This window comes from Mobula birostris, chromosome 8 (genome assembly GCF_030028105.1).
Source record: "Mobula birostris isolate sMobBir1 chromosome 8, sMobBir1.hap1, whole genome shotgun sequence".
NCBI lineage: Eukaryota > Metazoa > Chordata > Chondrichthyes > Myliobatiformes > Myliobatidae > Mobula > Mobula birostris.
Window position 1 is genome coordinate 29,892,647 of NC_092377.1, and position 14,944 is coordinate 29,907,590.

At 38.1% G+C, this 14,944-nt stretch overlaps 1 protein-coding gene across 1 annotated transcript in view; it reads right to left on the reverse strand.

Annotated features, from left to right (window-relative positions):
• LOC140201206 (calpain-2 catalytic subunit-like) overlaps window positions 1-14,944 on the reverse strand; it is a 112,917-nt gene that overhangs the window by 27,121 nt on the left and 70,852 nt on the right. Inside the window, exons 10-13 of the mRNA XM_072264933.1 lie at window positions 11,530-11,699; window positions 9,659-9,670; window positions 1,263-1,474; window positions 395-437 (exon numbers count right to left, since the gene is read on the reverse strand). Coding sequence (XP_072121034.1) covers window positions 395-437; window positions 1,263-1,474; window positions 9,659-9,670; window positions 11,530-11,699 — 437 coding nt within the window. The remainder of the gene's footprint in view (window positions 1-394; window positions 438-1,262; window positions 1,475-9,658; window positions 9,671-11,529; window positions 11,700-14,944) is intronic.

Sequence of the window (14,944 nt, forward strand, 5' to 3'; positions counted from 1 at the left end):
CACTTATGGTTGAATGCATCTGTAGCCACGACAGGAGAGATTACCCAAGCCACAATCAGACTGGAATAAACTATTGTTTCATCAGGGATTAATACTCTTTCATAGAAGAATTCCATTCAGTTCTGCCCCAACCATAACATATTTGGCAGGAATTTCACTACTTAGCCTGGTAGCAGCTAAAGAATACCAAACATTAAAAGAGTTTGAAAATCCCCAAAAAATAGGATTCCACATGGGAGAAGCAGGTACTGAGTCCTCATGGTTATTCCAAATCTTCCTAGTGAATGCCAGAAATTGGGAATTGTGACAACAATAACCTTTGTGACATGGAAAGACAAGCAAAGTGACTAAATGGTTATAAAACTTTGCAGCAAACAGAAAATCAGTCACCTACCTCCTCATCCTCCAGTACTGCATCAACTTCAACATCTATTGCCCTGTAATAAGAAACATGAAGATAATTTCAATTGAACATCCAGAAGCACCTTAGTCATAATTAATTTTTATTTTGTTTACTCTGATTTTCTCCCATTTTCATGCTTTAAAGCTGTGAACTGACAAATAAATGCTGGGAGTCCTGTTGAAGGGTCTTGGCCTGAAACTTCAACTCTTCATCCTTTTTCATAGATGCTGTCTGACCTGCTGAGTTTCTCCAGCATTTTGCGTGTGTTGCTTTGGATTTCCAGCATCTGATTTTCTCGTGTTAATAAATGGTGGGATCTGGTTCTATAGGCCCTAGCAACTCTCCAATGTTTCACTCAAAGACAGGTCTCAGTCAGAAACTGCTTGTAGACTACTTCATTCTGGTAGCAGTTCAGGCACCCCAAGTTCTACATTCAGCCAGGATCTGGGGAATGGTCAAAAAGGAAGCAAAGGAAACTTTGCCTCCTCTACAGCTGTAGAGATTGATTACTTCAGCAATGAAAAGAAATTTCTTGACTGTGAAGACCATGTATTATGTGAAATAGAAATGAGAGGAAGCTTGGCCAAACGCATTCATGGCATGCAATTTAATTCTATCCTGCATATTCAAAAAAGATCCTGCTTCACATATTCTTTAATTATGTAACTGTGCCAGTTGTTATACCAGCACAGAGAACATTTCCATCCAGTGGACTGGTAGAGGGACGGATAAAGGTGTCATAATGAAAAACAAAATGGCAGCATCACTTCCCAAACGTGCCCTTTGAAAGGTAAATTACCATCAGTGGTTACAGCATCTTCTAGTTTAAAACTCCTTGACTTGTGTTTTTACTACTTACCGTACTTCAGCTTGTTTCTCCGTAAATACACGGATTGCAAAGTCTCCATTTTTATTTGGCTCAAAAGTGGATGGTACAATGAAGTATTGTCCAGGTGGAAGAGCGTGTCGGTTCATGACCTCTCGCAGGTTGATGAAGGTTTCTGATCTAGCACGGGACGCATGGGTCACGAAAAAGTCCCTCCTCAGCTGAATATTAGTTTGGCCTTCATACTAATTTGTAGAAAGAGAGAAAAAAATGACTTGTCTATGTTTTTTGAAATACCATTTCAGCACAGCATGTAAAATATCTCACATTTAAGATACGGGCTACAATCTGCAAGTCATCAGTATAATACATCAATCTACAATGACAGCATCACAAACAGACAAGAAACAGAACAGTACAGAAGATGGGCCACATCCCTATCCTTCTCATTGTTTAGATTTGTCTTCTGTTGCACTGGAAAGCTGAATTAGAGATGGACAAGAAAATGCCAATTTTCATCCAATTTTTGTTACAAATGCATGCACTGGACTGTTTTAGCAAGAAACTACATAGCATCCAAGGAGTTGACTTTTATTGCAGAATACTGGATTAAAAGACAAAAACATGGCATTTATGGTGCAAACTTTATTTCATCAGAACATCCCATAGTACTTTACAGTCTACAGCATACTTTTTTTTTGTAATATAATTTTTATTGAATTTTCAAAAGGAATACATGAAAAAATAGAATCTACCCTCCCCCCTCCCCTTAACCCTCCCCCCCCCATATATAGTCCTACCTAAAAAGAAAGAAAGAAAAAAGAGAGAAAGGAAGAACCGCCTGGATATTGGAAGGTTTCCACATGCTCCATGGGATTCAAAATAAATTTGGTATAATTATTCGTTACTTTCCCCAAGTGACCAAAGTCTTTATTGGAGCACTTAAATATGCCATCCTATCTTTTGTAAATAAGGGCGCCAAATATTCAAAAATGTTACATATTTGTCTCTTAAATTATAAGTAATTTTTTTGAGTGGAATAGAACTAGCCATTTCATTATTCCAACGATCCATACTTAAATACGAATCAGATTTCCAAGTAACTGCTATAGTCTTTTTAGCTACTGCCAATGCAATTTTTATAAATTCTTTCTGATATTTATTCAATTTAAGTTTCGGTTTTATCCCTTCAATATCACCTAATAGAAATAATACAGGGTTATGTGGAAGTTGAGTTCCAGTAATTTGTTCCAATAAGATTCTTAAATTTATCCAAAAGGGTTGAATTTTAAAACAAGACCAAGTAGAATGTAAAAAAGTACCAATTTCTTGATTACACCGAAAACATTTATCAGATAGATTTGAATTTAATCTATTTATTTTTTGCGGTGTAATATATAATTGGTGTAAAAAATTATATTGTACTAATCTAAGTCGAACATTTATTGTATTTGTCATACTGTCAAGACAAAGTCTTGACCAATTTGTTTCATCAATATTAATATTCAGATCTGTTTCCCATTTTTGCTTTGACTTATGGGTTCCTTGTTTAATTGTCTGTTCTTGAATCAAATTATACATACAAGAAATAAATTTTTTAATTTTCCCTTTTTGTATTAAAATTTCAATTTCATTAGGTTTTGGCAAAAACATTGTTTGACCCAGCTTACCTTTTAAGTAAGCCCTTAATTGAAAGTAACAAAAGAAAGTATTATTAGATATTTTATATTTATCCTTTAATTGTTCAAATGACATCAATATACCTCGTTCAAAACAGTCTCCTATAAATTTAATCCCTTTTTGGTACCAATTATATAAAAGTTGATTGTCCATTGTAAAAGGAATAAGTCTGTTTTGGAACAAAGGCTTCCTTGCTAATAGAGATTTCTGTGTTTCATTATCAACATTTATCTTATTCCATAGATCAATCAAATGTGTTAATATAGGAGATTCTTTCTTTTCCCATATCAATTTAGATTCCCATTTATATATAAAATCTTCAGGTCTATTTTCTCTTATCTTGTCTAGTTCTATTTTAATCCATGCTGGTTTTCAATCATCCAAGAAAGATGCAATAAATCTAAGTTGATTTGCTTTATAATAGTTTTTAAAGTTTGGAAGTTGTAACCCTCCTAACCCAAATTTACATGTCAATTTTTCCAATGATATTCTTGACATTTTACCTTTCCAAAGAAATTTTATCACACATTTATTTAACTCTTGAAAAAATTTCTGTGGCAATTGTATTGGTAATGTTTGAAACAAATACTGTAATCTAGGAAATATATTCATTTTTACAACATTGACTCTACCTACTAATGTTATTGGTAATATCATCCATTTGTCAAGATCTTCTTGAATATTTTTCAATAGTGGTAAATAATTAAATTTATATAAATTTTTTACATCATTATCAAGTCTTATACCTAAATACTTTATACCATTTACCGGCCATCTAAATTGGGTTACTAATCGACATTGACTATAGTCTCCTTTAGTAAGAGGTAAAATTTCACTTTTATCCCAATTTATTTTGTAACCTGATACCTTCCCATATTCATCCAATCTAGAAGATAATTTATGTAACGAATGTTGTGGGTTTGTTAAATAGATCAAAACATCATCAGCAAAAAGATTAATTTTATATTCCTCCTGATTAACTCTAAAACCCATAATATCTGGATCAATTCTAATTAGTTCTGCTAATTGCTCTATCGCCAATACAAATAAAGCAGGTGATAGTGGACAACCTTGTCTAGTTGACCTTTTTAACTGGAATGGTGTTGAAATTTGAGAGTTTGTCACTACTTTAGCTTTAGGGTTAGAATTTAAAGTTTTAATCCAATTTATAAAAGATGTTCCTAACCCATATTTTTCTAGTACTTTAAATAAAAAATCCCATTCTAATCTATCAAATGCTTTTTCTGCATCCAAAGCTACTACTATACTCTTCTCATCCCTTTTTTGTGCCAAATGAATTATACTGAGTAGCCAGGTTACATTATCTGCCAATTGTCTATTTTTAATAAATCCTGTTTGATCCTTATGTATTAATTTTGGTAAATATTTAGATAATCTATTCGATAAAATTTTTGCTATTATTTTATAATCCGTATTCAATAAAGAAATAGGCCTGTATGATGTTGGTTTCATAGGATCTCTCTTTTTTTGGCAATACTATTACAATTGCTGTTGAAAAAGATTCTGGAAGTTTATGTATTTTTTCTGCTTGACGTATTAGTTCCATAAAAAGAGGAAATAATAAATCTTTAAATTTTTTTATAAAATTCAGGTGGAAAACCATCTTCTCCTGGAGATTTATTACTTTGGAGTGATCCTAAAGCTTCTTCAACTTCTTTTAATGTAAAAGGCATACCTAATCCCTTCTGTTCTTCCAAATTCAATTTTGGAAGAGAAACTTGTGATAAAAACCTTTCTATCTCGTTAACATCATTTTGGGATTCTGATTGATATAATTCAGAATAGAAATTTTTAAAGGTTTCATTTATTTCAAGAGGTTTATAAGATATTTTATTTGCCCTTGTTCTAACTGCATTTATTGTTTTGGAAGCTTGTTCTGTTTTCAACTGCCAAGCAAGAATTTTATATGCTCTCTCACCTAACTCATAATACCTTTGTTTAGTTCTTATAATTGCTTTTTCCATTCTATATGTCTGAAGCGTATTATACTGTAACTTCTTATTGACAAGTTGTTTTCGTTTTTCTTCTGACATATATCTTTGAGATTCTTTTTCTAATTTTGTAATCTCTTTTTCCAATTGATCTAGTTCTACCATATATTCTTTTTTAATTTTAGACGTATAACTTATTATCTGGCCCCTAAGATATGCTTTCATTGCATCCCATAATATAAATTTATCATCCACTGAATGAAAATTTGTATCCAAAAAAAATTGAATCTGTTTTTTCATAAAATCACAAAAATCTTGATGTTTTAATAATGTTGAATTAAATCTCCATCTATAAGCCACTTCTTCCTTATCAGCCATTATTATTGTCATTAATAAAGGGGAATGATCTGATAATATTCTTGCTTTATATTCCATATTTTTCACTCTGTGTTGAATATGCATTGATAATAGAAACAAATCTATCCTTGAAAAAGTTTTATGTCTATGGGAGTAGAACGAATAGTCTCTTTCTTTAGGATTGATTCTTCTCCATATATCAATCAGGTTTAAATCCTTCATCAATGATAAAGTTAAATTTACTACCTTCGATTTTATAACAGCCTTGGTTGATCTATCTAAGACTGGGTCTAAGCAAAAATTAAAATCTCCTCCAATTAATATTTTTTCATGCCAAATTCAGAAACGCTTCTTGTATGAATTTTGCATCATTTTCGTTTGGTGCATAAATATTCATAAAAGTCCATAGTTCAGAAAAAAGTTGACAATGTATAATCACATATCTCCCCGCAGAATCAGTTATTACATTTTGTATTCTAATTGGTAATGTTTTATTGATCAAAATTGCTACTCCCCTCGCTTTTGAATTAAATGAAGCCGCAACAACACTACCCACCCAATCTCTCTTTAGTTTCTGATGTTCTGTTTCCGTTAGGTGTGTTTCCTGTAAAAAAGCTAAATCTATCTTCATTTTTTTAATATGTGTTAAGATTCTTTTTCTTTTCACTGGTCCATTAAGCCCGTTAACATTAAAACTCAAAAAATTCAATAAATTAGTGTTTATTCTTAACAAAGTTACTCCAATCTAAAACATTATTTATCTTCTCAACTCTCATAGTTCCTTGGGGAATCTCTTTAAACTTCACCATGTTGCTATGTGTCTCCCTCCCAACCTTCCAGGCAGAAAGAAAAAAGAAGATAGAAAAAAAACAAAAAAAGAAAAAACAAAATACCCCCCCACTAATGTTGTGAATGAAAGGATACACAACACTACCCCCCTCCATTTTACGGGTCGTGGCAAAAGCCACGCTTGCACACATGACTAGCGCAGCAATCGATCAGTGCTTCTTCCAGCTCCCCCGCAACAAAAAAAATTATATATATATATATATATATATATATATATAGATAGACAAAATTAGTATTACTATTCCCAACTAATATTCCTCCAGTTTTAACCTTTCTTACTCCCCTCGTATAATTAATAATGCATTTATACATTCATCCAGCTTCAAAAATCCAACAAGTCCATTCTTTAAGCGAATCTTCATCTTCAATCTATCTCGCTCTCCTGGGTTTGTTCTTGTATCTGGTGAATATTCAGAGAATCTCGCACAAACTGCTCTGCTTTCTGGTAGTCATCAAAAAATCTTTTTTCTCCACCAGGCAAAAAAATCTTCAAGGTTGCAGGATAACGCAGTGTAAATTGATAACCATGATCCCATAGGGTTTTTTCCCACTGCGTTAAATTTCTTCCTTCTCTTCAAAAGTTCGTAACTTATATCAGGGTAGAAAAAACTTTGTTCCCTTTAATTATCAATGGCCCTTTTCTATCTTTGGCAGCTCAAGCAGCTGCCTGTAGAATCCTTTCCTTGTCTTGAAATCTTAAGAATTTTATTAAAATCGATCATGGATATTGGTCATCTTTTGGTTTTGGTCTTAAAGCTCTATGTGCCCACTCAATTTCAATTGGTCGAACCTCCTCTTCCATTTGCAAAACATCCAGGATCCATCTTTGAAAAAATTCTATTGGTTTATCTCCCTCCGTACCTTCTTTAAGACCAACAATTTTAATATTATTACGTCTGCTAAAATTTTCCAACATGTCCACTTTCTCCAAGAGTCGGTTTCTTTCCGAATTCCAGACAAGCAGATCATTTTCTGTTTTTTCCACTCTATCATTCATATGCCCCATTGCTCTTTCCATCTTCTGAAGCTTCTTATCCATTTTGTCCTGTCTTGTCATAACTTTATCATAGCACATCTTCGTATCTCTAAGCTCTTCTCTTACTTTTCTTAATTCAGCTGTTAACTGCAATATAGCCTCTCCCATATCTCTATCATCTCCTTTGCTTCCAATCGCTTCCAATTCTTCCTCCTCTTCTTCATCTGTGTTCTCTGCAGAATCCAATTCTGACTCTGAGTCATTTTCAATTGCAGTGGCTATCGGTTCTTGTAGTTTGCGTTGTGTCGATTTGCGCATGCGCTCTTCTTTGCGCCTGCGCATTTCTGGTGTCTTCTTCGAAGAAGCCGTTACCACCACCATTGCTCCCTGTTCTACCGAAGGAGATCCAACCTGAGTCCGAGGCTCCATCGTTGCAGTAGGCCCTTTTTTCTTCCCATCCCGCGGCTGCTTTGCAACAGCAGACTTCTTTTGTTGCGGTTTAGGAGGCATATCGTAAAGTAGTCTTACAAAGTTTATAAATAGTTTTCAGAAAATATTTACTAACTTTGTTTTGTTTAAACGGTACTTTACTGATTTGTTGCAGGAGAGCTGGATTTACACGTCTCAATCCCACGCCATCACGTGACGCCCCCAGCATACTTTTGAATTAAGCCCATCAGATATAGGAGCTGAATTGGGCCATTTGGCCCAATAAGTCTGCTCTGCCATTTCATTATGGCTGATCCAATTTTCCTCTCAGCCCCAATCTCCTGCCTTCTCCCCATATCCCTTTATGCCCTGACTATTAAATATACCCAATGACTTAGCCTCCAAGTCATTGTATTAACTCTATTAACACAGGAAAGAGATTGAACAAACACAGCAAATTCGGAAATCAATAAAGCTTGAATAATCACAGGAATATTGGGAATACTATTTAAAAAATAGTATTCCAAATATTCCTGATAGTTTAGTGAAATCATTAAATGTAGAACATAATGTTGGATTGTCATGCTAAAAGGTGGTTTTCTCAGCTGTAAATAATACAGCTTGTCTGATGCATGATTCCATTCAACAAAACAGAATTCTAGTCCCCAGTGAAACTCACTGGTTTCTTCTCACCCCTTACAAGGATACAAATTGCAAGGACACAACACCAACTGTTACAGAATAGAGACCATCAGATCCCCCCCTCATGCACTGTCTGGCTCATGACACAAGGCGTGTTACTGGAAGAAAACCATTTACCTGATCTTCCTTCCGGAGTATCCTGTATAAAAATACTTTAAGTATAATAATAATTGAAGAAAAGGTACCAGGTATTGTATACATGGACTTAGCAAGGCCCTGCATGGGAGGTCAGTCGAGAAGGTTCAGTGGCACGGCATTCAAGATGGGGTAGCAAAATGGATTACACATAGGCTTCGTGGGAGAAGCTAGAGAGTGGTAGTAGATGGTTGTTTCTCTGACTGTACGGCAGTGACTAGTGGAGTGCTGCAGGGAATTGCGCTGGGTCCGTTGTTGTTTGTCATCTATATCATTGATCTGGACAATAATCTGATTAACTGCATCAGCAAGTTTGCAAATCACAGCAGGATTGGGGCTGTAGTGGATAGAGAGGAAGACTAGCAGAACTTGCAGTGGGATTGGACCGGCTGGAAAAAGGGGTTGAAGAATGGCAGATGAAATTTATTGCAGGGAAGTGCGAGGTATTGCACTGCAGTAGAACCAGCCAGGGTAGATCTTACACAGTGAAAGGCAGGACACTAAAGGAGTACTGTAGAACAAAGAGATCTGGGAATACAGGTCCATAATCCATTAAGAGTGGCGTCACAGGCAGATAGAATCATAAAGAAAGCTTTTGGCACACTGGCCTTCATAAATCAAAGTAATGAGTACAGGAGATGGGATCTTATGTTGAGGTCATATGAGATGTTGGTGAGGCCTTATTTGGAGTATTGTATGCAATTTTGGTCACCTACCTAGAGGAAAGATATAAATAAGGTTGAAAGAGTACAGAGAATATTTAAAAGAATGTTGCTGGAACTGGAGGACCTGAGGTATAAGTAAAGATTGAATGGGTTAGCATTTTATTCCTTGGAATGTAGGAGATTTGATAGTATATAAAATTATGAGGGGTCTAAATAGGGTAAATGGAAGCAGGTTTTTCCCACCAAGGTTGGGTGTGACAACTAGAGGTCATAGGTTAAGGGTGAAAGATGAAACGTTTAAGGGAAACACAAGGTTAAACTTCTTCACTCAGAGCTGAAATGAGCTGCCAGTGCGAGTGGTGCATGTGAGCTTAATTCAACATGCAAGAGAAGTTTGGATAGGTACATGGATGGTAGGGGTAGGGAGGCAATGGTCCCGGTGCAGGTCGATGGGAGTAGGCAGTTTGAATGGTTTGGCACAGACCGGATGGGCCAAAGGGCCTATTTCTGTGTTGTACTTTTCTATGACCATGAAAACACACTTACCATTTCTTCAGCAGCCCTCTCAGGATCAGTTTGAAGATCAATTGTGCAATATTCAATGAGTTATTATAAACTATCTGAATGGTGCCTACATGTAAAAATCAGATTAAATGTGTACCTCTGGAACATAATCCAACGTACCTCATCAGGGACCTGTAAAATAAAAAAGGTAAATGAGCCTAAGGGCCTTCAAAAAAAAGGCTATAAAAACTGCCTGAACCATATAAATTGAGCACAACTAAAGTCATGTATTCAAGTACAGAATTAACATGAAATCCATAGAGGTATCTTAATAATATCAGAACAGGGTTTTCATACTAAATTGTATTTTACACTGGTGAAATATCAGGACCAATTGATGCAAACACACTTACACTAAGAGCAAATCGGATTGTCTATCATCATCTGTCCCCACGAGTTGCTCTTTTGTTTTGTATACACCGAGAATAACCTTGATATACAAAACTGCCTCAAAAACCTTTCGTCATTTCACAGAACAGACCCAATTGTTTTGTTCTATCATTAAAATGAACAAAACTCAAACCATTCCACCTTTCTTACTATATGTATGAGGAAGTGTCCAAAGATTCAGTGTCCATTTAGGAATCGGATGGCAGAGGGGAAGAAGTTGTTCCTGAATCACTGAGTGTGTGCCTTCAGTACTTCCTTCCTGATGGTAGCAATCTGAACAAGGCATGACCTGGGTGATGGGGGTAATTAATGATCGACGCCGCCTTTTTGAGGCATCATTCCTTGAAGATGTCCTGGATGCTACAGAGGCTAGCGTCCATGATGAAGCTGACGAAGTTTACAACTCTTTGCAGCTTATTTCAATCCTGTGCAGTAGCAACCCCACTCCTCCCGTACCAGCCAGTATTCCCTTATACTAGCTCTGGTAGATTTTAGCATTATAAACATACTTAGAAGCTAGTCTAGAGATGAATGGGTTTATTCTCAAGACTAGTGTATTACCAACACCACATCATCATGTAGTATTGTGGCCAGAGATAGCCTACTGTCTTGTCAGCAATGATTTATTGGTACTTCGATCAGTCAGGAAATCCTCAAGAGGCAGTGACTCAAAAAGGTGGCATCCATCATTAAAATACACTCACCATTTGGAACATGCTGTCTTCACATTACTACCATCAGGGAGGAGCTACAGGAGCCTGAAGACCTCTGCTGAATGTTTTAGGAACAGCTCGTTTCCCTTCACGATCAGATTTCTGAACAGTCCATGAACACTACCTCATCCTTTACACTATTAATTTACTTTTGTAACTTATCATCACTTTTCTGTCTTGCACTGCACTGCTGCCACAAAGCAACAAATTTCAGCAGATATGAAAGTGTTAATAAACCTGATTCTGAGTTTGAGGGTGGTGGAGGCAGGTACTCCTGCAACACTAGATGCAAATTTGAAAGCAAATTCCATAGGTGGCTTTAGGCCAAGTGCTTGGAAGTTTGGAAAAGTTAGTGAGGGCTTCAAAGGTCACAGGGAGAAGGTAGGAGAATGGAGTTAAGGAGGAATCTAAACCAGCCATGATTGAATGACAGAGCAGACAATGGGCTGAATGGCCTAATTCTGTTCCTATGTCTTTGTTCTAAATGGGGCTAGTAAATAGGTACTCAGGCAGTGCAAGCACCTTGGACCCTGTTTCTGAGCTATATGACTTCATTCTGGAGATTCGAATGCCAAATAGAACTAACCACTGTCATATTTTTGGTACAAAGACAACAACAGATCCCAGATGCTTGATGCCGCATCATCACTGAATAATGGAACCAATAAAATTAGAGAACTATTAAATGAAATTAAACTTGCAAAGATACAGATTAAGTGCGGGAGTAAACAACAGCACCTTCAGCCCATTCCGTTTTTCAGTATCAACACTAGCAATATCTTTGGTAATTTTTTTGTGTTGAATTTGTAAATCCCAAAAAGGCATTTTATTGGACTTCCTTCACCTTTTAGTTTATACAGCAATAACAGGCAAAATGTTGAAACTTGCCTCATAGATAGCAAAGCCTATAGTATGCATGTCCTCTCCCATTTTCCGTTGCCGTCTACGATTTTTCTGAATCACCCCAACTAGAAAACTGCACAACTCATCTTCATCATCAGGATCTTCATCTGCTTCATTCAGAACAATCTTAAACTGAGGATTTGTCCAAAATGTCCCTGTGAATGGAAACCAAGAGACATTGATGTTAAGATATGCAACAACTGATGAATGTACACATAACAGAACAACAGAAATTAGTTTCACTTTCCTACTCTGATCTGAAAAATGTCTGGGTAATGTGGGATATGAAGGCATGATTATTATGTACTGAGATAGACTAACAATCCAGAGAACTGGATTATCAATCTGGAGCCACAAGTTCAAATTCTGCCATGGAAAAAGGGAAACATTTCTGCAGATGCTGGAAGTCCAGAGTAACACACACAGAATGCTGGAGGAACTTAGCAGGTGAGGCAGCCGCCATGGAAAGAAATAAAGACTCGATGTTTCAGGCTGAGACTCTTCATCAGGATTCGAAAGAAAGGGGAAAGGAACTAGAGTAAGGTGGTGGGGTAGGAGTATGAGCTAGAAGGTGACAAGTGTTGCCAGATGCGGGCGAAGGTAGGTGGGTGAGGGAGGGGGGATGAAGTGAGGTAATGAGTGGAAAGGGGAAAGGGCTGAAGAAGGAATCTGATTGGAGAGGAAAGTGAGCTGTGGGCAAAAAAGGGAAAGAGGAGGGGCACCAGAGGTGATGAATGGCAGGTGAGAAGAGAAATGGTACGAGGGGAGCCAGAATGGGGAATGGAGGAAAAGAAAAGGAGGAGGGGCAAAAAATTACCAGAAGTCAAAGAAATTGATGTTAATGCCGTCAGGTTGGAGGCTACCCAGATGGAATACAAGTTGTTGCTCCTCCAACCCGATAGTGGACTCATTGTGACAGTAGAGGGGGCCATGGACCAATATAGGGGAATGTGGATTGGAATTAAAATGGTTGGCCAGAGGGAAATCCTGCTTGTCACAGATGGTACTGAGATGCTCAACAAAATGGTCCCTAAATCTACATTGGTGAAACCCAATGTGAAGGAAACCACACCCGGTGCACCAGGTACAGTAAATGACACCAACAGATTCACAGGTAAAGTGTTGCCTCACTGGAAGGGCTGTTTTGGGCTCTGAATGGAGAATAGAAATTTGAATTAAATTATGTAATCCAGAATAAAAATCTGACTTCAATTATCTGATCTCAATTATTAATACCTCAGCAACACACATCAAAGTTGCTGGTGAACGCAGCAGGCCAAGCAGCATCTCTAGGAAGAGGTACAGTCGACGTTTCAGGCCTTCGTCAGGACTAACTGAAGGAAGAGTGAGTAAGGGATTTGAAAGTTGGAGGGGGAGGGGGAGATCCAAAATGATAGGAGAAGACAGGAGGGGGAGGGATAGAGCCAAGAGCTGGACAGGTGATAGGCAAAAGGGGATACGAGAGGATTATGGGACAGGAGGATCGGGAAGAAAGACAAGGGGGGGGGGACCCAGAGGATGGGCAAGAGGTATATTCAGAGGGACAGAGGGAGAAAAAGGAGAGTGAGAGAAAGAATGTGTGCATAAAAATAAGTAACAGATGGGGTACGAGGGGGAGATGGGGCCTAGCGGAAGTTAGAGAAGTCGATGTTCATGCCATCAGGTTGGAGGCTACCCAGACGGAATATAAGGTGTTGTTCCTCCAACCTGAGTGTGGCTTCATCTTTACAGTAGAGGAGGCCGTGGATAGACATGTCAGAATGGGAATGGGATGTGGAATTAAAATGTGTGGCCACTGGGAGATCCTGCTTTCTCTGGCGGACAGAGCGTAGATGTTCAGCAAAGCGGTCTCCCAGTCTGCGTCGGGTCTCGCCAATATATAAAAGGCCACATCAGGAGCACCGGACGCAGTGTATCACCCCAGTCAACTCACAGGTGAAGTGTTTGGGGCCCTGAATGGTGGTAAGGGAGGAAGTGTAAGGGCATGTGTAGCACTTGTTCCGCTTACACGGATAAGTGCCAGGAGGGAGATCAGTGGGGAGGGATGGGGGGGACGAATGGACAAGAGAGTTGTGTAGGGAGCGATCCCTGCGGAATGCGGGGGGGGGGGGAGGGAAAGATGTGCTTAGTGGTGGGATCCCGTTGGAGGTGGCGGAAGTTACGGAGAATAATATGTTGGACCCGGAGGCTGGTGGGGTGGTAGGTGAGGACCAGGGGAACCCTATTCCTAGCGGGGTGGCGGGAGGATGGAGTGAGAGCAGATGTACGTGAAATGGGGGAGATGCGTTTAAGAGCAGAGTTGATAGTGGAGGAAGGGAAGCCCCTTTCTTTAAAAAAAATTAATACCTCAGTCTGGCTGATGTGTAACTCCAGACCAATTGATATAACTCACTTTTAATGCTGGGTTCAGAATATAAGACCATGGAGGTTATAATATAACTATATAAAACATAAGCAATAGCTGGAATCGTGGGTGCAGTTCTTGTCACCACAGTAGGAAGGATGTGACTGCAATGGAGAAAGTTCAGAGGAGATTCACTTGGTTACTGCCTGGATCAGAACTCTTCAGATATGAAGAGGATTGGATAGCCTGGGTTTGTTTTCCTGGGGGAGGGAGTGGGTGTACAAAATTATGAGAAACAATGCTGGGTAGATAATGAGAAGTTTTACTCTTGGGAGAAAGATCTTTAGAGAACATGGAAATAAATGTCAGGGACAGATTTCAAGTGGATTTGAAGAATATTTTCACCTTGCAAGTGGTTAAAAGCCAGAACAAACTGCCTGAGGGGATGAGATACTCTGACAATATTTAGAAACCACTTACATAAGCATTTTGAGACACTATGACATGGAAGACCACAGGCTATATGCTAGAAATTGAATTACAGGTAGCACGTGTAGACAGGATCATAAAAAAAGCTTTTAGTACATTGACTTCATAAATCTGGTCACTGAGTACAGGAGTTGGAATGTTATGTGGAAGAGCAGGTGAGGCAAAATTTAGAGTATGTGTGGTGTTCTGGTCACCTACCTACTGGAAAGATATCAGTACCTTTGTAGTAAAAAATTACAAGGACGTTGCCAAGATTTGAATGTTGAAAGTATGGAACAAGCTGTCAGCAGAAGGTAAGTGCAGGTTTAATTGTAACATTTAAGAGAAGTTTGGACATGGACATGGACAGGAGAGGTATAAGGGGGCTATGGTCTTGGGTCCGGTTGATGGAACTTGACACAAGATCAGGTCCAAGAAGAACTAGATGAGTCAAAGGGCCTGTTTCTCTATTATAGTGCTCTATGACTTTATAAATTGGGATTAGTTTCGACAGGTACTTGATGACCAGAATAGACACAGTGGGCCAAAGGGCCTGTTTCTGTGCTATCTGATTATGTTTGAAATAAT